This window comes from Pollachius pollachius (genome assembly GCF_949987615.1).
Source record: "Pollachius pollachius genome assembly, chromosome: 8".
Lineage (NCBI taxonomy): Eukaryota > Metazoa > Chordata > Actinopteri > Gadiformes > Gadidae > Pollachius > Pollachius pollachius.
Window position 1 is genome coordinate 18,323,879 of NC_136941.1, and position 27,076 is coordinate 18,350,954.

Below are 27,076 nucleotides of genomic sequence, written 5' to 3' on the forward strand. Positions count from 1 at the left end.
GTCGACGTGGTGGGAAATGTATATTTTCCAGTGTAAGTACTCATCACCCATGTGAATGCATGAACCCGCCTGCATGAAATGGTTTTCTATTGAATTGAACAGAATGATAGTTTGTAAGACATGAAAAAGTCGAATAGTGGGTCTACAATAAGCTTTCACAATACAATAAACGGGAAGTTACGTAATCTTTTCTGAGCAGTGAGAGTGGGTGAAGTGGCAACCAAAGACTCGTGTCAGACCATGATTAACCACTTCATGACGGGCTGCGGGCGGGATAGGCAACAGTATAGCCTGGTTTAAAATATCATTTTTAAAAGTCAAAATAATAATTAAAAAAATATGTTATACGCAGTTATGAAATAAAAAAACAACCATCCCAGTCAGATAAAATAAAAAAAATAAAAAACTATTATCAGCCTTGGAATGGAAAGAATGTGTGGGCAGGAGCCGCCCGTGAAGTGCCAAGTTGTCATGGGAACTGTCAGCGCTCTACCGCCAACACGAACACGACCAAATCAAGACAAACCGAATTTGGTCGTGAAAATATCCAATTTAACCATGCAATGTTATCTCTCAAGCACCGTGGTCATCACGATCTCATGTGTTGAACACAAAATAACAACAGGTTGCAGTGTGACGATCGGGAGCGTATTACGGTATCCAGCCCCCAGTAGATGAAAAGCCTCTTGAGAAAAGTGAAAGCCAACGCCCCGCTGACGCTCCTCCGTGCAGAGCCACTGCGATCCACACTGAAACCCACTGCTTCTCACAGAACCTCTTCGCGCTACAACCAGGGAGACAGATCTTGGATATAGATAACAGCTACTAGCCGTTTAGTTTGTATTTACGGGGAAACCTCACGTCGTTGTCCACGTTTCAGTATCAACAGTTGACTCGAAGTGAAGACTTTAGACTCTAGTTGAAGAATGGCTGATACCACCGCAGCCAGCCCCGCTGCCAACTGCCTGGAGAACCTCAAAAGTTACGTGAAGACCCAGAAAGGGTTTATTCTTGCAGCAGAAATAGTAAGTGTTTTTACTAGAGTATTTTGTTGAACAACGTTACATTAAGAGTAATCTCTTCTGCTCGCCAACAAGCTTCGCAATACAATACAATTGCTCTGTACGGTCTACGGTGTTTACTTGCGCAATTTGCCACTGGTTGCTGCAGCTTCAAGACTGCCACTGTGTGGCTCAGGGTGAAGTATAGCCTGCTCTCACACACAAAGCAGCCGATCTAGCATGTTTGGTCGTTTTCAGACAAACAAAGGTTTAGGTTTAGCTTCTAATGATGAAGGATATATCGTCTCTCCTGTTGAAATGAGGACCACGTGGATTCGGGGTTGGAAGTCAGGTCGAGGGGTTGAAGGGCTTCCACCACCTGTCACGTTTTCCCATTTGGCACCAAACCCAAAAATGCCTACGATTTAACTTGGCAGTTGACACATCTGGCTTTCTGCAGTGATTCCCTTTTAGTTGAATTTGTAAACCATCCCACATTACTCCCTTTAACCCCAATCATAGTTCTAAAACAATTTTATCATGCTTAGATAGATAAGGGTTAGCTTACGGAATTTGTTTAGGTGCCACACAGGTTAAAATAAGGCCATACACGCACAGTACATAAAGTACATAAAAGACAATGACACAGACAAAAATTTAAACCAGTAAAAAGGTAAAAAGCTCTTGTGCTTTTGCAACTTCCCATGAAGTGTTTGTGCAGTCTCTAAAGTACAGAGTGCATTTAGCCCAGGTTTACTCCTGAGTGCCTGAGCATTGAGGAGCCTCATAGTGGCAGGGTACGTGCTATCGCAGAAACGGGGTCTTTTACCTCGGAGACTTTGCACTCTCTTTCCAGTGTCTTAATTCTTGAATTAATAATTATTAACTTTGTGTTGAGCACTGGTGTAAGTTATCCCCAGAAGGTGGTCTAAGAAAACCTTCTTTCTCAAATGTTCCTACACACACGTCATAATGAGAGTCCAGCCTGGTAAACTGTCTTTAATGGGTAGGCCCTCTAAGGGAATTTCCATGAAAATGTGTACCGGACTACCCCTGCGCTGGGAGGGGTGGCTTAGCAGGCATCTAAGGGCCCTGCGTGCTATTAAAGGGTATTTACACACTGGGAGCCATGGTGGGGTGGTCCACTATGGGCTGTATTTGGATCCTGTGATGGTAGAGCTATAAAGAGGCCTCGTCCAAGCCTCTGACTGCACTTAACATAGTATGAGTTAGGCGTTATCCAGTGTGCGGTAGGTTCCGTTTATGGTTTAGCAGCAGCTACAGCAAAGCTACTGTATCACATTGACCTGACTGTGAGGTCACTTTGCGTACACTCGAACGCAGTCCGAAGCTCTTATGAGTGGCTCCAACGGCCAACATCCTGAGACTTACAGACACACACCCACATGCTTTTTCTTTCATCGACCATGTTTGCCGTCAAACCTCAAATTTCTTGTATGCACACAAACAGAGCATGACCAGTCTTGATCAGGTTTTAACGCTCCGCGAGAAGGCCAAACGGCATCGTGTTGGGACTCACACACACACCCAAATTAGCGGAAACCTCCCTTTTGCGACATACAGCGGTGGTAATCCAGTTATTACTGATGACATGAGATGACATGATTCAGTATTTCATTGAAAGAACAGCGAGTCACAACTGACAACAGCTGTTTTCAGTGAAATTATGATCTGTGATCACTGTTTGAATGGAAAACGCATAACAGAACTGGGAACCAGTGTTCTGTCAAGCCAAACACGACTTATTCCAGAGTGCAAACTGTTGATATGGATGACTAAGATAAACCTTATCAGTGACTCAATACACAAGACTCGATGTCACTTCCTTGGTTGCGGATGGTTTGGTTTTTCTATTGTGCTATGGCGGCCTGCCCTTTGGTTATCGTGTTGCTCTATGACTATAATTAGCCATCACCTTTCTAAGAATTGTACCCATATCTGGTTCTAAAGAGCATTTTTTTCATTCTACTCTTCTGCTTAATGCGTCCTAGCGCTGTGTTTCGGCCCCTCTCCCTCCCTGTTGTGTAAATAGATCAGGGCCCACTGTCTCTCCGTAGCACCAAGGTGTCACCATCTGGGGTGAGAGAAGGACTACAGAGTGCTGGGCGGTTTGACTCTTGTGGAGCCTTCGCTGCCTTCAGAGCAAGGGCCCAAGATAGAGCCTCTCTTTGTGTCCGGGGGCCCTCGGACATCTTACCGCTTCACAGAGGCGCTCTGTGCCAGCCTCCTGAACACTACTACTGTGTGTGTTTGTGTGTGTGTGTATGTGTGTGTGTGTGTGTGTGTGTGTGTGTGTGTGTGTGAGATGGGAGAGAGGGAGAGAGTGAGAGAGAGCAGTGACAGATGTAGAAGGCTGTTGTTGGGGGTCATTACATCATGCATGCTCGATATAGCAGTCTCTAGCTAGTCTGCAGACTGTGAAACATAACTTACTCCCCTCCCACCTCCTGGTTGTCTGTGTGAAATAAGGTGACGGTGCCGAGGGCCGCTAAGTGCTGAGAGATGATTAGCATCCTAGGAATCCAGTTGGATCCCGCAGCCCACATTCAGCAGCATCAGGAGCAGACCTGTAAGGAGCCGTGAAGTGAGAAGTAAAACCCCAGACACAGCATTTCTACCCTGGAGAGGTTGTAAAAAAGCGCACAACGTATATGTTTTAAACAGATGGCGGAAATAACTTTGACGTTCTAATGATGTTGACATTAATACAGGGGGAGTATAACATAAATAAAAGCCTCATGAATCAAAAGGCCTACAGTTCCCTATAAGCGGTCCTTATTTGAGTATTATTAGGCTGTGTTGTGTCATGTGTCTGTATGAATGCAACCTGCCCACACCGCTTGACCGCAGCAACAATAGTGCGATTGAGAGGAGGCTGCTTGGGGTCCTGAGCCATGTGGGCCGAGTAACGTAAAGACTTCTACGAAAACCGGCAGAAGCTCAGCGGGCCGGGCTGGCGGCAACGCCTACCTGCTTTCCCACTTCGCATGGAAAAATGTGTTCATAATGTGGGGAGAAACACACGCAAACACACACTCACACACGCAAGCGAGCTGTAAGTCTTGGATTGAACCAACATGTGTAGGGTGGATTGGTTTGGTTTTTAAAGAAAGGGGTGAAACTCATACAGTCTCTGATTTATTTGAGGCACCTACAGTTTTGACAGTGTTTAGTTTGGCTGCTTTCTACCCTGGTGCACATAGTTCCTCTACCAAGACGGATTTGCTGATTAGGCTTTGCAGTTTTCCTGTGGTGAAAGTCAAGGTCTTGTTATTGTTCCACGAGGGAGAGGACTAATTGTATGTGTGTACACTCTGGTCCAGAGGACCATGTCTAATGTAGAGGGACTTCATTAAGACATTGTTTTCCAACCTGCTCCACTTTAATCTCGCTCTTACTGATGATTCTTGGCAATTGCATGGGGGCCGGGTTACGTTTGTTGATTCTATTGCTGATTCTAAGTAATAAACTTTCAAGTACCGACCTATTCTTATATTAACCACAGCATGCATGCCATTCCCTGGTGTAACGTCAACTTTTAACACCAGGCTGCTTAATAGTATTATATTAACATGATAATGTTAATAAATAACATACTTAATATTGCACTAGGCAAATCGATTTAGCCAAAAAACTTTCTTTTATCTTCCCCTCCCCAGTTTATCAGCTTCATCATCATCATCTGCTATGCGGCCTCTTTTAATGGGGGCTACTCCGCCGTGGCCATCTGTGAGATGATCTTCGCCATGGTCTTCTTCGGGATCTTCATGATGGAGATGGACAAGCAGATCCTACTGATCAACTGGGTGTGGAGTGTGAGTTTTTCAGTTGCATACGCACACCTACATGGACAAACACATAAGTATAAGCATACACAGACACACCCACGCACACATAGACACACACTAATATTAGCACATGCACACACACTTACATGAACACTCACACAAGCATTAGCAAACGCACACACACACACGCACAAATGCACACACACACACACACAGTGCATACACATGCACATACACGTGAACACACGCCTACATGAAAGTACACGCTCACTTATGCTATAAGATGATGCTAACTCAGCCATGTATAGACTCGCAAACATAAAGAAGCAAAGTCACACCCAACACATACCTCTGGTATGATCTTATAAATATAAAACATTGTGTGTTGTGAACCTCGATAAAATTCTCCAGGAATTCTTTGAGACAGTTATCATTGAATGATTGTCGTCAGCAGACCATATAAGATAAAACACCATTCTTTAAAAAACTAGATTAGCGCAAGCTTAAGCTCACATGAAGATACTCACACACTCCAGACAAACTTTTTTATAAGGTTTTATTGTGTGTGTCTGTGTTTCTATCTATATAAATGTATTGGTGTCGGGTGTGTATTTATATATGGTGTTACTCCTGTGCTGGCCCTAGGATCTGTTCCGTGCTGGGACCGGTGCAGTGCTCTACATCATAACCTCCCTAGTCAGTGTCATCGGAGGGTCAGGCGACGGTGCCCGCATCGCTGGTGGGGTACGGCGCACTTCCTTTGCATTGACTTGAATGCAAACTCGTGCTCGTTTCGTAACTGCATCCACTGCTGACTTTCCATTGAATCGCATTGACACATCCGCTACAGCAAACAGGACAAAGAAACGCTGGACATTGGGTGATAGTGAAATTTCTAGCTCACTTCCTCATTATTTACTTTTATGAATTTTTGAATGACTGGAGAAACATAAATATCACTAAATGTGTAAAAATGTGTCTCATGCTGTTTTTTACCATCGGAACTAGACGCAGAGTCAGTCACACAAAGTTGGGCCCACACTTGCGTAGGCAGAATTAAAAAATGCTGTTCTACTACAACATCTCTGTTTACCTTAACATTTTTATATTGTTGTCACCTCTTCTATTGTAGGTCTTCGGTCTGCTTGCATCTATCCTGTTTGCCTACGATGCCTACATCATCTTCCTGCAAGTCAAGAGCAACAGGCCGCACACAGCAGCTGCTACTGGTAGGAACCATCGTTGCTCCTTCACTTTTATTACGATGTTAATGAAGTCCTTAAAATTGTGCAAATGCATGCCCTATATAAAGCATGATTCTATATAACTATGTTTTAAAAGGTAGTATGGCTCACTTAAAAAGTTTGAATATTGTTATATATTATGCCAAACAAAGCAAAATATGCCTATTTATTATTACATTGCATCTGCCCAATCATGGCTGTAAGGTTGCTTTGAGCTCGACTTGACCAGATGATAACCCTACTTTCTTTCTGGCTCCTGGTTGTCAATCTTCCTGTCTCACAGACGACACTGTTTAGTAGTCCAAGGCACCACAACCAAAAGTCAAACACACAGCAGCAAGAGATTAAGAAAAACACGTGAGGAAGATGATGATGAAGGAGCCGGAGGCGAAGAAGAGAGCAGAACATGGCTGATGGCGGACATCAGAGGGAACAGCCAACCTCATGTTCCGACCCACAGGAAGAGGACATTTATTTTAAAGGTGCAGTGTGTAGGATGTAAGTGGAGTCCAGCAGTGAGAAACCAAACCCCCCCCCCCCCCCGTGTAAACCTATAGGGCATATCTGACAAGTAAGATTTAAGATAGTTTAAAATTAAAAATGGGGCCTCTTCAGAGCCATTTGTCCATTCTGGGCTGCTGTAGAAACATGGCGGTGCAACATGGTGGGCTCCGTGTCAGGACCCTCTCCCTATGGAGATATAAAGGGCTCATTCTAAGGTCACGAAATACAATGATTCTTATTTCCACGGGATCATACACTAATGAAATCATGCTTCATAAAAATCATACATGAATATTATATTACACTTCTGCCAAGTCGGTTCTTAGATTCTACACACTGCCCCTTTAAAGGTCCGGACCAGGAAGGTGAACGTCTTCGCTGACCAACCAGTGACCTGCAGGTGTTCTATCTAGTGCCTGCGTAATTGGTTGGGTTACATCAGGGTTTTCCTGGTTAAACCTTAACTACGACTTCAGTGTGCCCCTGCGGGATTTAATATTTGGTCATGTAAAAAGGGAAAGTTGTAAATATGGCACTGTAAAGCATTTGTTTGTATCCCTAAAGCGGTTTTCTCACTTTATTTAGTTTAGTGCACATTTCTACTGTTTTTAATGGAATATAATGATAATGTCGACTGTGGCAAAGTCTCCTTGTCCACTTAATACTCAATTTGAACATGAATGGGCGCTTATGGAATTACTTGATTTGTTCTAAGTTTTGGTTTAAATATTTGTTTTGGTGTTCATGTTAAGTAAAGTTTACTCGAAGATTCAGGCTTACAACCATCAATGCCCAAACCCTTTCATGCTGTCCCTGCCATTTCAACGTTAATTGTCATGCTTTGTGAGATATAGTGCCTTAATCTGGTCCCAACTAACCACCACGAGTTACATTAGTTCTTCTCTGGTCTATGCTGTTTTTAATACTCAATAATACTGTATTTTTTTTACAGACTGAAGATGAACTAATGTGAGGTTTAGGCCTACCTAATATGCCTGTTTGTATTGGTATTCTACTGGTTCTTATCAAAGCACAGTCTTTGTTCAGTCAAAGTTTTGTAATAAATTAATCACCAAAGACCTTTGTCTTCTTGCTTGAGGGAAGCCCATCACTCCAAATGATTTTCAATTCTTTCTACTCAGGTCTTGTGTGTGTTTTTTCGTGTGTGGTCGTAACAAGTTTCCAAAGTGCAAAATTAAAGTATGGATATTTTATAGCAGCCAAACGAAACGCCTTTTGTGGATGTGTCTACTCAATGACTTGAAGAAGCTGTGTTTGAGAGCTTGTGAATGGTATTTCTGGATTTGGATATTATGGTATTAAACTTTAAACTGTACAATTGTATTTTCATTTAAAGGTTGAAGTTTTTGAAAGAAGCCTAAATGTTTTCAACTAATAAGCTTCATATGTTCTGCCGTTCAAATTTCACAACATCAGTGATTTCAGAAATAAAATTGGTTGTTGCCACAACAAAGTGTGAACAATCTCTTAATTGTACATCTGTCTTACATTGTATTGAAGATGTATGCTCTGCATGCCGTTTGTGAACTTCTGCTTCTGAAAAACTTGCTTCACTTGTTCCACATTTAACTAGAGTTTTGCTTAATCTTTCCCAGATTTAGAAAATAAACAACCCCTTAAAACTGCACAGCACATTCCATCTCCCTTTCTCCTCATATATACAATTTTAATGATATGTTAAATCTAAATCTAAATACTTTTTATGTCTAAATCGAATATCTGAATCGAAATGCTTCATCTGAAGCTAAATACTTGATCTAAATCTAAATCGATATTTTATGTCTAAATCGAAATCCTAAACGCTAAATCTTATATTAATCTAAATCCTAAATTCATGCAATTGGTTCTGACTCCTAACCAGTCATATTTCGGGGGAGGCATCACGGGCATTATCCAGGAACGGCGCGCAGGGACAGCAGTTCACGCTATTTGACATCATGAATCTGCCAAAATGGCGAATTCTGGCTGTTCTTAAAGGAGTCATGATTCCTATTTCTTTATAGGTCCATGCATGATTCTCACACTGCTTTGCCATCGGTCATAATTAATGACCGATTAGCATATGTATGATAATTAGCATATCTGTTGTATGGATTTAGGATTTAGATATCGATGATTTAAAAGCAAGAATTAGCATTTAGATTTAGGATTTATTTTCAGACATAAAATGTAGATTTGAATTGTAGATTTTGATTTAGGATATAGATGTAGATTCATATTTAGCGTTTAGATATAGGATTTCGATTTCGATATAAGATTTAGGTTTAGCTATAAAATGTAGATTTAGGATTTGGATTGAACATATAATGCATTATATGTTCGAGCTTCGCTTAAACGAAAATGAAGCAAAGCTCGAGCTCGATCTGGAACAAGTGAAGAACGTATTTGAGCAGGAAAATAAGGTTTAATAACTTTAGCAATGCAATATGGTAAGCGAAAACGTATGATTCCAATATATGTCCACTAGGTGGAGCCAGTTCACCATTTACTTGTGTTCTTTGTTTCCTTCCACAACAAAAGTACAGGGGCCTATACGAAATCCTAAGCATGGTTACATTTCAGAATCGTCAAAGTACAGGTTATTAAATCAAATGGAGGCGGGTGGCAATCATTCTCACGATTGCGTATATATGTATGTTGGATAGGGTTATTTTGTACAAATTATCTTTAAATCTGCAAATGAGGTTGGCTATGCATGGACATTCGATTCATGAATAATAAACACATAGAATTAATACAACATAAAAACATCAACAAAATTAACAAATTGGACCGCATTTGGATCCATCATGTCAAAAGGCAGAATCCGAGATCCATATCCCCGACTCCTCCCACTGTCCAGACGTCCTGGAAATGGAACATTTTCAGGTAGGAGCAGATGGAAGAGGAGCTCCTCTTCAGAGGCACAGTATACCCAGGACCATGATTTACGAAACTTAGCAGCAGACAAGCCCCCGGTGTAGCGGAGGAGGGTCTCCTTTGTGTAGTCCAGGTACACAGGCTGGTGAATCCTGCCTTTATATGCGGGCCTAACTTTTGGATAATGATTGACTCTGCCTAAAGTTTTTCAGACGAGAAATAAACAGCATGGGACGGGTCGGAGAAGGCGTTTAGTTGACTGTATAGGTGTTATTGAGTTAAATCCCTCGCTACAGGGTATAGCCCACCTTTTACTTTTCCATGTGACCCGATATCATGTTCTCTCGCGGATCGAAAAAGCGACGATCAAACCGCTCGGTAAGTGTGTTTTCTTTATTTTCCTCGTAACTATGCTACATGTAAACGTGTGTTTTATTAGTTGTATGGATCAAACATCAATTAAAGATGTGTACAATGAATTCCACCTTCATGTTTCTATATTGTCCAACCCACTTTAATGAAGTGTGTTGGTCCATAACACACAACCCCGTCGCGCCATCACCTTTACCTGGCTACTATTTCTACCATTTCTCAACGATTTCAATCGATCTTCGTAAAATGTGTATTAATACTAAAGTAACCGTGTTGCCATATTTAAATACAAAAATGTTACAGACTTGTATATTCTTTGTTTTATAAATCATTGAAAGCACCCAGGTTAGAAACACTGACGTCATAGGAATTCACCTGGACAGGAGTTTGGAGAGAAGAGGTTTCTGCCATTTGGAAACCGCGTTACTTGTAGAGGCCTACCGTTTCCACCTAAAAACACATATTCACTGGGTTGCAGTGTTATCTTTAGTGAGAACTAAATCTATGTATCCAAAACGACTTCTAACTTCATACAACTATGCAGTAGAATGCCTTGAAGCTTACAGTAGAGTGTGCTAATCCTCTCATATTATCCCTGCGTCCGGTTTCCACTTTTATATAGAACATGTCAAACCTCATGTTTATATATGTACCTAATACCCTACCTGGAAAGTCACAATAGGTCTGTAACACCTGACTTAAAGAAAGTTAAGTAAGTTAGACGGGCAAATTTGTCAGGGTTCTCATGCAATACATTTTGATGAGTGGTAATATTTAGGACTTAAGAGTTCATAATATTTGAAGTAAATCCTCAGTGGTTTCCTTCAAAAACGTTTCAGTAGGAACAACGTCCTAGCAACGTCCTTAACATGCTGAAAAACATTGGTGTGTCATGAGTTATCCTAAGACACGGGAGGCCGGTGTCTCAATAAACACAACAGAAAGAATCTTTGTACTCTTGTGTCAGAGTGAAAACAGCAAAGAGTGCTTCCGGAGCACAGCTCTGTTTGATCCAGTCCAGCGAGGAGAGGTGTATCTAGCCAACATGCTGGGGCAGCACAGGCGCTGTGACCCACGACCTCTGTGTTAATGGTTAACCCTTCAAGCACTGCCGAGACAGCAACTCCACATAGTGGTTAATTGTGGGTTTAAAGCCTTCTTTGTGACGTCATTTGGTTTGAACAGATACAAAGTGACCACCAGTCACCCACTCTTTGTACTTGTTGAGGGAGTTGATCTCGTGAAACGTGGATGCAGATATTTTTCTCTGATGAAGAACCACGTCTGTTTTGGATGTTTTGATTTGAATTTACTCAACAGGGCACAGACAGTGATCTGATGCCTCCATACCTGTTGATTTTCACGTTTACAGGTAGCAGCGGTTGATGTCAACAAATTCTCTTACCTATGACTCTGCCTAAATAGAGTCGCCATGGCAAAAGGATGAGTTGGCAATGAAGGAAGTGATCATAAATGCATACAGGTGTGCAATAGACGCACTTAATATGCGATCGCATACAACTGACACAGAGATGGCTCGGGCCCGTTTCAGCAGTGTTTGTGTAGTGATGAGACTAAGGTTACAGCTAGTGATACATAATGGCAATTATCAGTGGGGCCATTGTAACTTTCACCATCCCAACATAGTTTCTTAAATTTGCTTGTTTTGTCAGTCAAAAAAAGAGTTCAACTTTAAGCAGCTTGCTAAAGACTGAAACCTTTGATCGATTATTTCTATTTTAAGAATCAATGAGGTTTGTGTTCGTAGTTAATCGATGAATCAACTCATGGTTTTATGGTGTGTGTGTGTGTGATGTCATTAATTTAAACAGTACAGGATAGTGTAAACAAACACTAATATTTCCAAGTTGTGCAGATGCGTGCTGTAAGCCAAAGTGAACAAATAGCCTGACGTTTTAGTTTTCAGTCAGTGGTTCTGAGACTTCATAGAAACTGGGATAATTTGCGTGTTTACAAATGCATGTGTGTGGCCAAGATCTGGAGATGCCTAACCCTGAAACCTGCATGTAAGATATCAGTTAAACATGGCTGTGGCATGGATGTTTTCAAGCCAGTGTGAACTTCTTGACTTTTACTTTCTTGGTGCATTGTTTAGAGCTTCTCTTCCTACCACCCCTCCCATCACGTCCTTGTGCCGAGAACACAATAGACCCATGACCATTGTTGGACTCCACACACGACACATTACCTCTTGTGGGATGCTGAAAGGAAACGTGCTTGAAGAAGACCATGCAGGTCAGCATGCATTGCAGCATGCATGTGTGCAAACATTAACAAGAAGAGTACAAGATAAAGTAGTGCATGGTGACTGGAGGCATCCAGTGGTGTAAAGTCTGCCAGAGAACCATGCTGGGGTTAACAGAATCAATAAATGTCCATTTGACTAAAACAGGCTTTCAGGGGGGCCCAAAACGTTAGATACCTGGAGATTGTTAATTTTTTCTCTGTATCTCTTATCAGATGATCTTATTGGCCACTGTACTGAGGTGAAGGAACATCTCTGCTCCGTAATCACAATGCTGTGTTACAACCAGCCTGACTGGTTTTGTTCACCTCAGGATCTGTTTACAGATAGGGCCGTCTCCTTCCCTGAAGCCCTTTGTCTCTCCAGCAGTCTTCCTTCAGCAGAGCAGGGTTTGACTCCTTCTTTAGGAAGCAGATGCAAACCTGATGTTTCCAAAACAACACAAGGATACTTTTGAGCTGTCCACAGAACTATAGGATTATCTCTCTCACGTGTACTTGGACAACAATGTATCATATTTTGTACTTGATTTTAGATGTATGTAAACGGTTTTCCCATTCAAGTGCATAACATCCTTTACTGAATATCTATTTTTGAAGACATATACTTTAAATGTATGATTAAGGATGAACTGGAGTGATGTTGAAAACGTAGCATAGACGCTAGTAGAACGTCAAAGTCTCACTTTTTAAGTGTTACAAAGTATTCTTAACCGCAACGGTTTGCACTATTAAATACATACTACATATTAAAACGTCTTATTGGTGAAAAGTGTGGGTGAGTAGGTGGTCCATGATTCCAGAGCAACAACCTCCCCACTTCCTTCATCTTTCTTTCATTATCCATTCAGAAAAGGTTTATTAAAACACTCTGAGTCAAATACTATTTCTCACAGGCCGAGTGCATCATGACATCATCCTTAATTGGAGCAGGCTGTCTCCGAATCCGATGGGAGGCCGCATGGATTGTGTTATTTATTCATTCTATTGGGTCTTGATTTTACTCTTGAGATTTAGTTTACAGTGTATACTTTATGCTTTGGGAAAAGTGTAGTTCCCCTACTTAAAGCAGTATTTGTTTACTGACTGTTCCTAGGCAACATTACAATGAGCATGACAATGTCCTACCTTACAGTCTACTTAGGACTAATATTATATTACTTCAAAGGAACATTTTCAAGTGTACCACGATTGCATAGTTTGAGGCCACAAAAAGTGCATTAACATTGCCAATATTGATAAGCTGAGCAAACTCAAAGTTGATGTTGATAGCAGTAATGCTTCAAAGTTAAAGGACTGCACTGCATCTATTGTAATCTCTAATAAAAATGCACATTCAAAGTCCCTGTGGGAAAACAGGCTATACTATACTTTGTGCTGATGCTTCAGACCGATGCAATGACGTTTTATGAGATGCGTGTGGTTGAAAACAACATTCAAACATGGCTCAGCAGGTAGTCACTCAGGTGTGTGTGTGTGTGTGTGTGTGTGTGTGTGTGTGTGTGTGTTGCTTTCTGTACTTGAAAGCTAAAATGATGTACGTTTCATATGTTTGAACCTGTGTTTGACACCTGCATGGATACTGTAGCGTCTGGGTTAGACAACAGACTCAAGGCTTCCCAGCCCTGATCAGTTGAACAGTGCATGCTGGTCTGTGTTTTAGTGCACGGAGACATCATAAGGTCCTGACACTGGAACCCACTGTTGACTTCTCCCTGTCGGCTTCTAAGCATCCTGGGGCGATAGAAAGTCCCAATGAAAAAGACTCAACATGAGGGAGGATCACTTCACACACAGCAAAACTGTGATTAGTAAACAAAAACCGTTTTCAGAAATCAACCATGAAACCTCCAGCTTGGGGCTAATAGGCAGAGAGGACCGAGAGGGGGAGAGGCGAGCGGCCGGAGCAGAGGAAGGGAAAGTAGAGACAGGAGACGGCGAGGGAGGGAAAGGGTGCAGCCGTCTTCCTGTCGCCGCTTCCTTCCTTTCATCTCTAAAACACACACACACACACACACACACACACACACACACACACACACACACACACACACACACACACACACACACACACACACACACACACACACACACACACACACTGGGATAGAGGTAGCAGCCGATAAATGAGGTAGTTGTTTTAGCACTAAACTGTTTTCTCGGCTGGAGTCGGATGCACGGCTCAGCGTTTCTCAGGCTGAAGAATTTCTGGAGGTTGTTCATCTTCATTTATCTCATTACACACACACACATACATGGCAAAGTCCTAAAATAATATACCCCATGTATCAGCTAGAGGTTGCAATGGTATTCCTCCCCCAGTGTTTATGTACGCCGTTTAGGCTGGTGTTTTGTTCCAGAGCAACATTTGTTCTTCTGGCCATTTCTGTGATTTTGAATTCTCCATTTTAAGGGTTGATTACTCAATCACAATCAATTTACAAGTTGATTGATTTTCACCGATCATGCCTCTCCCAGCAGCCCACACAGGCAAACACCTTGGTGTACTGAGCGCATTGCATTCCTGACAAACTATGTATGTATGAGCATAAAGTACTGGCCATGTAACATAAAAAGGCTGTGGCAGACCGTGGGACATGGATCTGAGGCCAGGCTCACACTCCTGCTACCCAGGTTAATGGTCACCCTGTCAGGCACTCCCAGGCCTTGTATGCACACCGCCCATGGCTGTCATGGTGTCACTGAAACTGTATATCGTTGTTGTGTGTTACTCGGCAACACTCAGCTATAAGTGTGTGTTGTTGTTTGTGTTCAGCAGCAGCAGGAGGAGGACCCGGACAAGGGGCAGCCCTGCATGCGATGTGGCGATCAGTGTCCGGGCTTTAGAGTGCATGGCTGGAGGTACGTACCCCCCCCCCCCCCGCATCATGTTACAGCATCCATGCGTGGCAAGTTGGCTTAAGGGATTTGTTTACTATGGTCATCAGTAAGCTAACACTCAGTTAGCTTATGTAGGGGACTACAGTGAGTAAAGCTGCAGTTGTAGAAGTGTGTTGAACCGTGTTCCTAACGTTATACCCCAGTATCAGTTCGTCAAGTAAGAAAGAATATACACTTAGACCACTTTCATGTTGAATCTTTCCGTTCTAATGTATTTTAAGTTAGCGGAGGGGATGACGGCATCACCTGTGTGTTGTGCTGGGTTTTAAACATGGCACCCATGGCTCTCCTCATAGAGCCGTAACCGTGCCATTGGCGCTCTCTGCTGAAATTAGATCAACTCTGTGTCTTCATCATAGCCAACACGATCCCAGCGGGGCGCACATGATCCCCCCCCGCCCCCCCACTGAGCTGTGTCATCAGGGCCGTATTAATAGTAGTAGTAGTATTAGTGGTAGTATCACTAAGCTCCTCCCCCTCTCTCTGACAGCAGCCATGTCCACCTCACTTAGTTCTGCTTAAGTTTACATTAAAGTGCTAGAGGGGATTATTACCGACAACAATCCTTCTGTGTTTTACGTTTCACCATTTTTTTAAAAGGTTTGATACAATAGCATTTGTATATTTTCATAACTGAGTTGTGGCTCCCGCTGATCTTTGTGGCTTAACATAACCCATCACTGTCTTCACTTTGCCCACCCTGTATCGAACATAATAATACCACGGGACTTGTCAGCGTCACGTGCTTATCCCAGTGACGTGGTCGGGCTGGGGGTACTCTTGAGGGTCAAGGAGGGTAGAATTAAGTGGACATCTGAGGGCAGATGAACCATAGCAATGAGAGATGGTTGACCTTGACGCTGATGCAGCTTTTGTAAGAGCATATGGATTGAGTATCTTCATTAAGTCTCTCAAGATGTTGGGGTGCTTTTCTGATCCCCTCACCCCCTTTTCTTTATCCTCTTCTTTGGTTGATCCCCAGTTGTCTGTGGTATTGGTGGGTCTTAATCCTGTCCATCACCTTAATTAGATTACTCTGTGATAGGGTCCTTAATTCCCCTTGATAATGACACACACACACACACCTCTCTTTCCCTCAGTACTCATGGAGCAGTTGTGCACTTCCTGATGTGAATGTACTGCGCTGTAAACTAGGGGTGTATAACACGTTGGCAAATGGCTCTTGGATAAAAGGAATTACCCAGGCCCAAGGTTGAAGCTATTCCTCAACCCCGACCTGCCTTCAATCTCTGACTTGGCGCTGACTATAAACACGTTGTGATTTATTGAGTCTGAACAGCGTAGGTCGGAGAGGGAACCAGAGTCGAGGTTTAGACTATTGTCAACCCAAACACAAAGGCTTAATGCAGGGCCGGGTGATTCAGGAGACCTGAATAGAAGACAATCAGGGCATTATTTTGGTGTCAATTTACCATATGTTGTTTATCACGGGCATATGTCTACAATCGCTTATAGCTCCAGACAAACATAGCTGACGTCCGAACCTTAAAATAACTATGTTTAGGAGTGTACATTAAAATACCTTTTCTGAGTGAAATTCATACCTGTCATTGTTTAGTTTAGTTCTAGTGTCACCAAAACAAATCTTTAGGAGGGGTGGGGGCGAAATGTCATTCCAGATGAGCAGGGGCTGAGAGGGGGGGGGGGGGGGTACTCAAATGTCCCTCGACATTTGAGTACAGCATGGATCTCGTCCCACTGTGGGGCGGGTGGAGAGGGACGGGAGGTCAGGGCCCCAGACAACACGGCCTCCGTGGAAATGGCATCTAATCTTCTTCTTCAGAAACCCATTCGTTGGCACCGTCTTCCTACCGGAGGAAGATCAGCCAACCGGGGGGCCATTAGCTCAGCTGGTCTGCTCCATTAGAGGGGGGGGTTGCAATCCATCTTCATCCCCTTGCAGTTAATCCGGTGGTGGTTGGAGGCGGGGAGGGAGGGGTGCAGATGGTGGTGGAAGAATTGAGTTACAGCCGACCCTGCTGGGCCCCGAGAGCGTCTGAAGGGCCGGCGCTGGGAGGCAGGATGGTCCTAAACCGAGCTCTTCAGAAGCCTAATTGGCAACAGTTGAGTCTCCTTAGAACCCGGGTCCATCTGTTAATCCCGAGCTGGCCCAGCTTCCCCTCATCCACGCGGCTACAGGGAGGATAGGTTGTCTGTCTTAGGCTGGTTCATCCATGCATTTTGCCTAATGTGTTCCTCTTTTTTAGCAGCAGCAATCAGCGTACTTTCCTTCAGGCTTCACTGAGTAAATCCTATTTTTTTTTCTAAGCATATTTAGAGGCAGTAAATACATCACAACTTGTCCGTTTACATTACTTGCCAGACTTTGTAACTTGTCAAAGGGGATTGCTTGAAGAGTTGGTAAAGGAACTGCTGAGTGGATGGATACATGAGGGCTCGGCGTAGCAGGCGGCAGACCAAACGCAATAAAGGAGAATCTCCAGTTAATGTTGTGTCGTCTCCCTCCCTGCCTGGCACTCCTGTGTCTGCGTGGTCTGAGATGTGCTCATGTCAAAAGACACGCCGTCTGCATGGTGCTGCCACCCAGATTCGTCTCCCGAGACGCTGCCCGTCTTCATTTCCCTTCCCACCACAGTGAGCCGAGAGATCCGGCCTGCTCCAGTCATTTGACATAGAGAGGGTTTACGTGGACCAGAGCCCGTATGCTGTGAGTCACAGGCTGCGGTGGCGTGGTTAGAGGTTAGCGGCGTTGCAATATGTTTACCCTTCATGATTTTGATTCCGATTGATATCTTCAAAGGCGTTGTGCTAGCTGCAGGCAGTCGGTATAACAAGTGTTTAGCAGTCGCTTTTGTAAACAAAGGTATCTGCCTGAGCAAAGCCTCAGTTTGATTGCGCGCTTTACAGCGAGTTAGCCGGGCATTGGTGTGTTGGCACTGCCTTAGAACCCTACTCTGATACGCCCCCTCCATCAGAACAGGACACGTGGAGAGGCTTGCCCGTATATGTGGGGATGTTGGGGGTGGGTTAGGGGAATCCAGGGGGTGGAAGGGTCATAAAGATGAGGCCATGGGAAGGAGCCTTCCTTTGCCTTTTGAACATCCTGCTGCTAAGGACAGGAAAAGGAAGCGCTGTGTGGCTCCCTATGACTGGGATGTAGAGGCAATGATGGGCACTGGAGAGATAATGTTCATAGGATGGCTTCACCCAGGATAGCGGAACGTGTGTGCGTGGGCTTGTCCACGTCATTTAGAGGCAGGAATATTGTTTTCTAATTTCTATGCTTCATTAAGGTAGGTGTTTAGTTTCATTATTAACAGAAGACAGCAGACCTGAGTCTGTCTATATTTATAACTGCCTTCAGTTTAGTGCTTCAAGTTAAGAAGCTAAGGGGTTTATACAATGCAAAAGCTGAATCTCTTGCCATTGAATTAAACTTAACTTTGTTTTGCAGACAATACTGATATGAAATGCTGACCTCCATCACATCACAAATAAGTTGTATGTTCCATATGCGTTACTATAGCAATACACATTGATAAAACTGCATTTCACATATCGCCTTTCCACATAACTAATCAGAACAGCTTGTAAGCAGAATCCATCACCTATGATTGCACCACAATACAGGGGACCTTTTATCTTAAAGGTGACATTTTATAAATCACATCCTTACTTGGTGAACTTATACTTTGGAAAAAGCTTTTGTTGTCTTTGGTTCTTATTTGTACTATGCTATAGTAGAGAAAGTCCACAAACCCCTTTCCTCAGGTTCCAGGTGCAGAGGGCTTTTGTTTTCTAGTGCTGTATTTGTAAAGATATATCCTAATATTTTGTAAGGGTCATCTAACCTCATACTACCATGTGCAATGTATGCGTGTCGCTTATAATTACAATTACAATGCAACCCCATATCAAACCCTCCACACACAGTCAATACAAACGCAGGGGGAGCCATTGTTGTAGTCCACACGTCCCTGGTCCACGCAGCGTTCAGTTACAGCATGTTGAACCCTGCCACACTGGGGATGACGTCAGCCTCGTCTCATGTGACAGGATAGCTCCAGGGATCCTGGAAGTGTGGGAGGAGACGTATGGCTCTATTGTAAAGGCCGGGTTCTTACGCTGTCGGCCTTCACCATCTGGACATTAATGCCATGTCTACACGCACACACACACGCACACGCACACACTCACAATCGCACACTGTACATTCACACACACACATACACACACACACACACTGTACAATCACACCCAGATGGTGGTCAGTTGCCAGCATGGCTTAAACTGAGCCAATCCATGAGGTTTTCCTTTGTTTCTATCGGTACCACCTGCCTGACAGCAATTGCCATATATGGTTCCCGGATGGGAGAAGGACTACAAGTGCCATAGTCGGGTTATCTGATGTTGCTGCGCTCAACAGATGACATGTTCTTCCTCCTGTCGCTGGTCTTGTAATCAACGCTCTGGCGTTCCCCTTTTATCGGGGACTGACGGCGACTAAACGAAACCCGCCGCCAGCCAGCGGGAGACCAGACTGTGACACGCATCCCAAGAGTGCACTTACTTTTTTTTTTTTTGTCAAAGTTATAACCATAATAACAGGGGAGCGGTGGAATCTGAGCCAGAGGGTTGAACGAGGACCTCAATCAAGTGGATGTGCACGAGCGTGTGTACACGTGCACGCCCGCATCGAGTCAAGCAGCTTTGTGAGCGATGACCTCGTGCCACCAGCTGGCAGACATTGCAATTATGCAATTGGATGAGGGGGGGGGGGTGGACTCACAGACACTACATGTGGCCACGCTGCGTTGTCAACAGGCACACGCACACATTACTGAGCCATCTTTTCTATGCCCATTCTTTGTCTGTCCCTCTGCATGTAGATGCAGGCCGACCACAGATTAAAGTCGTCATTCTCCGGGCCGCAGTGGAGATTAAAGTCTCCCATCTCCTTTTCATTTATTTAAATATTTTTTCTCTTGCTTCACAACCATGAGATTAACATTCAGGCTTACAACCGTGGCCTAATTTCCTGCCTTCTTGATGGCTCACAGCGGTGGGGGGAATGCGGCCGTCCTAATGCTGATCCGGGGAGATGTGTGTAACTCATTGTTTGATAGGTGATCCCAGGACGGATCCTGTGACGTCCTTTTCTCTGTGAAACGCTGCGCTGGGATTCGGGTGTCATGTTTGGCTGTTGTGGACAGAGGTTTGTGTAGAGTGTTAGTTTGAGTTTGCTTGTGTTGCTTGTTTGTCCTGGAAGGGCGCCACCTGGCTGCTACTGTAGTCATTGGGACTCTCCTCGACTTGGTCTCAAGAATGTGTTTGTGGACGGGGTCCGACAGTCAATGAGAGTTCATCGCAAAAAGAGTTCATAAATCATGCTGTGTCTCACAGCTCCAGACTTGCGTGTGGATGAGCAGCAAAGCCACGCCCGGGTTTCAGAGAGACGCTCTGACTGAACTGTGGGAGGGTTTAAGTGGAGGTGATAAACCAGAAGAAGTGGCACTCAGTTATTTGAACGGGAGAAACCTCCTTGTCAGAATGTTGCGTGCACCTGAGCTTCTATTTTCCTCCTCTTCTCTAAATCTCTCAACGGGGCAGCAGAGCGAGTTATGTTTGATCGCAGGAAGAATGAAGGAACATTACACATGTGCTACTCAAACATGAGTCAGATATGCTGATCTCTGCAATGCCAGGGGAGGATTGTAGGAGAACATGTTATAAGTCCCACCACAGGTATTAAAGTAGAATGCTGATTTAAAATCAGGTGTAGCAGAGCATCATCTTCCTCATCATCATCATCATCATCGTCATGACCTATGCCCCTCTTCCTCCGCGCCTGCAGGAAGATCTGCGTGCACTGCAAGTGTGTGAGGGAGGAGCATGCGGTGCGCGCCGTCCCGGGACAGCTGGAGAAGATGATGACCAAGCTGGTGTCGGACTTCCAGAGGCACTCCATCTCCGACGACGACTCGGGATGCGCCTCCGAGGAGTACGCCTGGGTCCCGCCGGGGCTCAAGCCTGAACAGGTGACTGTCGTCAGTCAGTCAGTCAGTCAGTCAGTCAGTCAGTCAGTCAGAATCATTTGCATAAAGATCTATTCAGGTGCCGGTCATAAAAAGGTTGTAGATCGCTATGCATTTTAAACTCCTGCTCCCAGTCCACCACACTTTAACGTGTGTCAAAACTGTATTATTAAAGCGCATTTTAATTACTGGTGACACGGCTCAACATAAAATATCTAAAGAATGTTCCCCTGCGTTACCCTTCGTTCTGGCATTCTAGTAATTAAATCCATCTCTAAGTCGTAGGTGTATGTTGGCTTTACAGTCCTCCCTCTCCCCCTGCAGGTGTACCAGTACTTTAGCTGTCTCCCTGAGGACCGGGTGCCTTACGTCAACAGCTCCGGAGAGCGATACCGCATCAAGCAGCTGCTTCACCAGCTGCCCGCGCATGACAGTGAGGTACAGAACACTCTGAGGCCCAAGCTGGAGTTTGGTTGTTTCTCTACGTTTTAGAATGAGGCTTTAGCTTGATGCTATCCGAGCTATAAACAATTATCCTAGCCAGTTGGCTCACCCTTATAGTGGCCAACTATGTACGAAAGCCTTGTATTTGCTGGTCTATGATTCTTTGCCATGTAGTCCCCCATTTGTATTTTCCTTCTTCCCTGTCGCCCTACACCTCACCTCACAAAATATAAACTTGTTAGTGTTGAATTCAGAATAAATAACACAGGTTTGAGTGGCACTAGCTGATCTGGTGTCTGGTACTGATAGGGGTGTGTGTGTTGTTGATGACTGACTGGAGACCCCTGTGTTTTACAGCCCCAGTACTGCAACTCCCTGGACGATGAGGAGAAGAAGGAGCTGCGTCTGTTCAGCCAGCAGAGGAAGAGGGAGAACCTGGGCCGGGGCATGGTGCGCCTCTTCCCCCTCACCATGACCGGGGGCGTCTGCCAGCAGGTACGCTCGCTGGGGCAGTGTTGTTCAAGATTAGTGATGCACCGTTTCATCAGCCACCGGTCTTTATCGGCCAATATCGTTGGTCTCGGTTATAGGAGGCAATAACCAGCCCGCATCAGGCTTCATTCTCCCTGTGCTTTTTTGCATGCGCAAAACCACTTAAAATCATAACACGAGGCTTGCAGCCTGTAAAGTGATGGCCTATGCGCAACACAGTTGTATATCTGAATAATAGGCTTGTGCAACATCACAGACAAAGTCAATGTGTTTGACTATTTATTCGATATAAACACACGACACCATAATGACCAATGAACTGTAAGTCATTATTTCTAATGGAAAGCTTGACAACACCCACTTCTTCCATGTACCCATCCTGTTTTCTGGCTTGAATACTGCTATGTGTAGAGCGTGTCACAAGTGCTAATGTTACATTCAATAATATGATTAATTTAATCTGTATCGGGTGTGTATTATCAAATAATCTTATGGTGTTAGTAAGTGAAAACTGTTTTTACATGTGCCTTATGAATACATTTTACTTACTTACTTACTTATCCCTTATAGCTCCTTTCCTTAGGGCGCGAGAGAGAGTGTATTGGCCTAACTCGTTCCAGTAAACAGTAATCTCACTGATTCCTTCACCTTTGTTAGGGATGTTCCATTTAATTAATGTTCCTTCGCTTCTAAACCTATAGAAACGGTCAGAAGAGCATGTGATTCCTGCTATACCTAGTTCAAATTAAGATCTGCAGTTTTGTGTGTGTACATTATGTATTTTCTTAACGGAGCACAACACAAATAAACAGTACTCATATCATGTCACTCAACACTCATATAATGCTAAATAAGTAAGCCATAATATAATCAACACATAATATTTTTTATAACAAACATCCTAATATATTTTTCACTAAGGTTAAAAAAAACAAAACGGTGATCGGATCGGCAGATCGCACATTTAAAAAAAAAGGTCGGTGATCGGGATCGGCCTACAGACACCTGATGGGTGCATCCCTTTTAGAGGTTTGAACACCGAAGCACCAGCAGGGCAAGCACCATGCCACAGTGTTGTTCTTAAATGGCAGAATAAGAAGAATGTATCTTTCTATGACCACGGATGTTAAATCCAACGGCTATCCCCAGAAGGTGGGGGAAGCTGTTTGCCCGAGAGACCAAAAGAATACCATACACCTCCACCCTCCCTAACCTCCCCTCCCCTCCTCTCCACCCCCAGTGCGAGCGACAGATCAGCGGCGGGGACATTGCGGTGTTTGCAGGCCGGGCGGGGCAAGGCAGCTGCTGGCACCCCCAGTGCTTCCAGTGCGCCTCCTGCAGCGAGCTGCTGGTGGACCTCATCTACTTCCACCAGGAGGGGGCGATCTACTGCGGACGGCACCACGCCGAGAGGCTTAAGCCCCGCTGTCAGGCCTGCGACGAGGTAGCAATCATCAGGGCAGAGCCTATCAGGAATATAATTAGAACAGGTTGAGTTCTGATCAAGATGTGACGCACGGCACAATCAATGAAATACTCCTTTCTTTCTCTTTCTCCATCCGTCTCTCTCACTCTCTGTGTCTCTCTGTCTCTCTCCCACTCCCAGATCATCCTTGCAGATGAGTGCACAGAGGCGGAGGGCAGGCACTGGCACATGAAGCACTTCTGCTGCTTTGAGTGCGAGGCGTCGCTGGGCGGCCTGCGCTACATCATGAGGGAGAGCCGGCCGTACTGCTGCTCCTGCTACGAGGGCCTCTACGCAGAGTACTGCGACACCTGCGGGGACCAGATCGGTACGCAGACACACACGCACACACGCCCAGCTTGTTGGTTCCCACACTGTTTGTTTGTGGCTGAACCACAACATGTGGTTCAGCAGAAAGAAAGTGTTGATAGAATTGTCTTGTCCTATCTTTGTTGTAAACGGGGATTGGGGTAACCTAGCAATTGAGTGCTTGGCACTTGTTCCTATGAACATCCTTACTGTACCGACGGCAGTATATTATTTCTCCTTCTTTTGACAAATATACTTATTGTAAGTCGCTTTGGTTAAAAGCTTTGGTGATAATGCTAAATGACCTAAATGTAAATGTACCCCTGTTTCGACACACTGTTTATAAACACACATTTGACTGATGATGTGAAACTCTAATCCGTGTTCTAACAAAACGTCCACAGGTATAGACCAGGGCCAGATGACGTACGAGGGCCAGCACTGGCACGCGGTCGAGTCCTGTTTCTGCTGCGCCCGCTGCCGCCTGGCGCTGCTGGGGTGCCCCTTCCTCCCCCGCGGGGGGCTCATCTTCTGCTCCCGGGCCTGTTCCCTGGGAGAGGACCCCAACAACTCTGACTCCTGCGACTCGGCCGTCCAGAGCCGGTCCCCGCAGCACCAGCGCTGCGAGAGGGCGGATAAAGTCAAGCATCCTCCGCGCTGTGCACCACAAGCACCACTAGGGGGAGCCAACCTCTACATTACCCTCGCAAAGGACTGCATTCACACTGGGGTGGAAAATAAAGGTATGTTAACATGTGGCGTGTTCAACGGTTACATATGCATGATATGTTTTTAATAGTTCATGAGCGATTAGAGTTAAATATTTCAACATATTTTTATGTTTGATTTTTTTTGTTCCACATCAACAGGTGTCAATTGCTCTTCTCAAAATGGCGCGCCTCTGGTGAGCGGCCAACCCCACCTACGAGGCTCGTACTCTCCCCTTCCTCACATTCACTTGGGGAACGGCTTCGGCCCGCCGTGGCCCAGAGACGCGTCCCACTACGGTTTGCCTTCTGGGGAGCGCGGGTCCAAACCGTCCCTGAGCAGCCTGGAGCTCCAGGGAGAGCTCCTGGGCCACACCGTGCACCCGCTCACCAGCCTCCACTCCAGAGGCACGTCCACCGCCATCGACTGTAGGAGCTGGGTGGAGCGCAGCAGTCCTGCCAGACAAGGTGGGAGGAATCCAGAAGCCCGTCTTACTCGTTGTAGCAGTAAAGCCGACTGCTTTCTGTTATGTGGTCATCCCTCTGTTTCATCAACCACCTGAAATGTGTTGGAAAAAATCGAATCCAATGAAATGTCTTCTTCTCTCGCCTTGTCCGCAGTCTTCCCTCCCAGCCAATCGCCGGTCCTCCATGTCAGCCGCGCCCCCCTCTCCGAGTCACCCCCTCTCCCGCCTGCCATCCCAGACGACTTCCCGCCCCCCCTGCCCACCAAGGCCCGGGACTTTAAGGCCTGCGACTCCCCCGTGCTGAGTCTCCCCCCGCCGGAGGACCGACTCGGCAGCCCCCCTCCGCTGGCCCGCAACGGGGCGGCCCGGGTCAGCTTCAGAGAGCCCATCAGCTCCAGCTATTCTGTGGATGAAGACGAGGAGGAGGAGGAGGAGGAGGAGGAGAACGAGGAGGAGGAGGAGGAGGAGGGGCGGGCGGGAGAGGGGGGGGACGGCCGTCTGGATGAGGCAGAGTTGGAGGAAGGGTTCGGGCGCAGGCTGCACCTGAAGAAGGGCATTCCTCCTCAGATGGATCTACTGGGTGCGTAACACTTTGTGACCTGAACCTGCCGTATGAACTTGTTTTTGCCGTCCCAATCCGTTTCATTTCAAATAACTCCAACCTATCAGCTCAGATACATTTTCTTTGCTTTCATCTTTTATGCCCTTTCTTTTCTAAAACGGACCAGAATGACTCACACACAACTTTGAAATCAATGGCGTCACATGATGTTTGTTTCCAAACGTGCTTTACCCTAATTATTTACGATAAAGATCATTGATGTATTGACGTGTGTTTTTTATTTGCTTGTCTCCCAACAGACGGATCCGGCTACCGGCAGCGCAGCCTGCGCCGCGGCGTGAGCCGCGACCGCGTCACCTCCGGCTCCAGCCTCCACCTGGGCACCGAGAGGCGCTTCCGCCGCACGCCGTCGGACCGGCCGCGGCTCGACGCCCTGGACTGGAGAGGAGGAGGAGGAGGAGGAGGAGACGGGGAGAGGAAGGGCGGCCCCTCCCTGTCCCTCCAGCAGGGCCCCCAGACACATGACGAGGGATGCTCCACCTGCTCCTCCTCCTCAGACTCCGAGGAGGAGGGCTTCTTCCTGGGCCAGCCCATCCCGCTGCCCCCCCAGCTCCGCAGGCCGCAGCAGCAGGAGGAAGACGCCAAGGGGGAGCGGGAGGAGAGGGGGAGGGACCGGGGTCTCAGGGGCAGCATGAGGCGGGGAAGGCGGGCCGAGAGCTTGGGGGCCAAGGACAAAGACAAAAGCTGTGCCATCTCGTAGCCCAGAGAGCCCGCCCGTACCACAGAAGCTCCGCAGAGTCTAAGGGTTTGAGGAAATGTAAATATGTTGTGGCCGACATCTTCAAAGATGTCTTCGAGATGGTGGACCAGTGTGATCATCACCATGGTCACCTCCGTCTTGAGTCCTATACAACCATGCTGGCTTTCTGAACGTAGACTGCACAAGCTGTTTCACAGAAGTGTTTACGTCTACGGAGCAAAGTTGAGACTACTTCTACCATAAACTTGAAAGTTGTTTATATCTAAGCATTTTGAAATGATCAAGCAAAATACTTACACATTGGAGAAGAGAAGAAGATTGTGGCTTTTACAGGGAAAGGTTGTGTAGAAATTTACATAAGTACCAAATATTATCTATTTACTGATACTGGTCTTTCTATGCTGTTTTTATTTCCAAATTTCTTTGAAATCAATATTTATATTCATGAATACTCTGTGGCCAAGTATGGGGTTCAACTGTGTCTTGAATCAGGCAGGTTATGGTTTTAAACTCAAATAAAATGGAGATTACTGTGAGAATTTAGTCTAGCTAAAGATCAAATATTTCTTTGGACCAAGTTGTGTATTTTTATATTCCTATTATATTCTTAGGTGTTCCATAGGGCCAATGCTTTTTTTATATATATGATTTTAGGTAACTACATTTCCAGAGATTATGACCAGTGCTTAATGTAAGACACTTTTATATCGACATTAAAACATTGTAACTTTTTCTGAGTTTGTCTCTTGAGTCTTTTATGCAAGGAGGGGGATGTGGAAAGGTGTGATCATAAACTGTAGCAGGCCTACAAGTGGTAGATGCCTTACATTGTTGGTATATAAGTAGGTCTGCTGTGGGGCTGCCGCCGTCATCCGCT

The 27,076-nt window shown here is 45.2% G+C and overlaps 2 protein-coding genes across 3 annotated transcripts; both read left to right on the plus strand.

The window, feature by feature from the left end:
- The first annotated feature begins 723 nt into the window (after window positions 1-723).
- On the plus strand, window positions 724-8,023 carry plp2b (proteolipid protein 2b). Of its 2 annotated transcripts, none has more exons than XM_079741271.1 (5): window positions 724-1,025; window positions 4,682-4,837; window positions 5,456-5,554; window positions 5,943-6,039; window positions 6,338-8,023. In XM_079741271.1, exons 1-5 carry the CDS (start codon window positions 927-929, stop codon window positions 6,349-6,351), a joined length of 465 nt encoding a protein of 154 aa, XP_079597397.1. In that variant the 5' UTR covers window positions 724-926; the 3' UTR covers window positions 6,352-8,023. The 2 variants fall into 2 exon arrangements, with proteins under 2 accessions (XP_079597397.1, XP_079597398.1); XM_079741272.1 differs by having other exon boundaries at window positions 5,456-5,549.
- A 1,435-nt stretch (window positions 8,024-9,458) lies between these two features.
- prickle3 (prickle homolog 3) lies at window positions 9,459-26,931 on the plus strand. The gene is made up of 12 exons (XM_079742378.1): window positions 9,459-9,816; window positions 14,852-14,937; window positions 20,813-20,996; window positions 21,318-21,431; window positions 21,795-21,932; window positions 23,170-23,373; window positions 23,536-23,722; window positions 24,108-24,446; window positions 24,573-24,878; window positions 25,032-25,294; window positions 25,337-25,457; window positions 25,739-26,931. The coding sequence occupies exons 1-12, from the start codon at window positions 9,775-9,777 to the stop codon at window positions 26,197-26,199; spliced, it is 2,445 nt and encodes an 814-aa protein (XP_079598504.1). The 5' UTR covers window positions 9,459-9,774; the 3' UTR covers window positions 26,200-26,931.
- The last annotated feature ends 145 nt before the right edge of the window (window positions 26,932-27,076 follow it).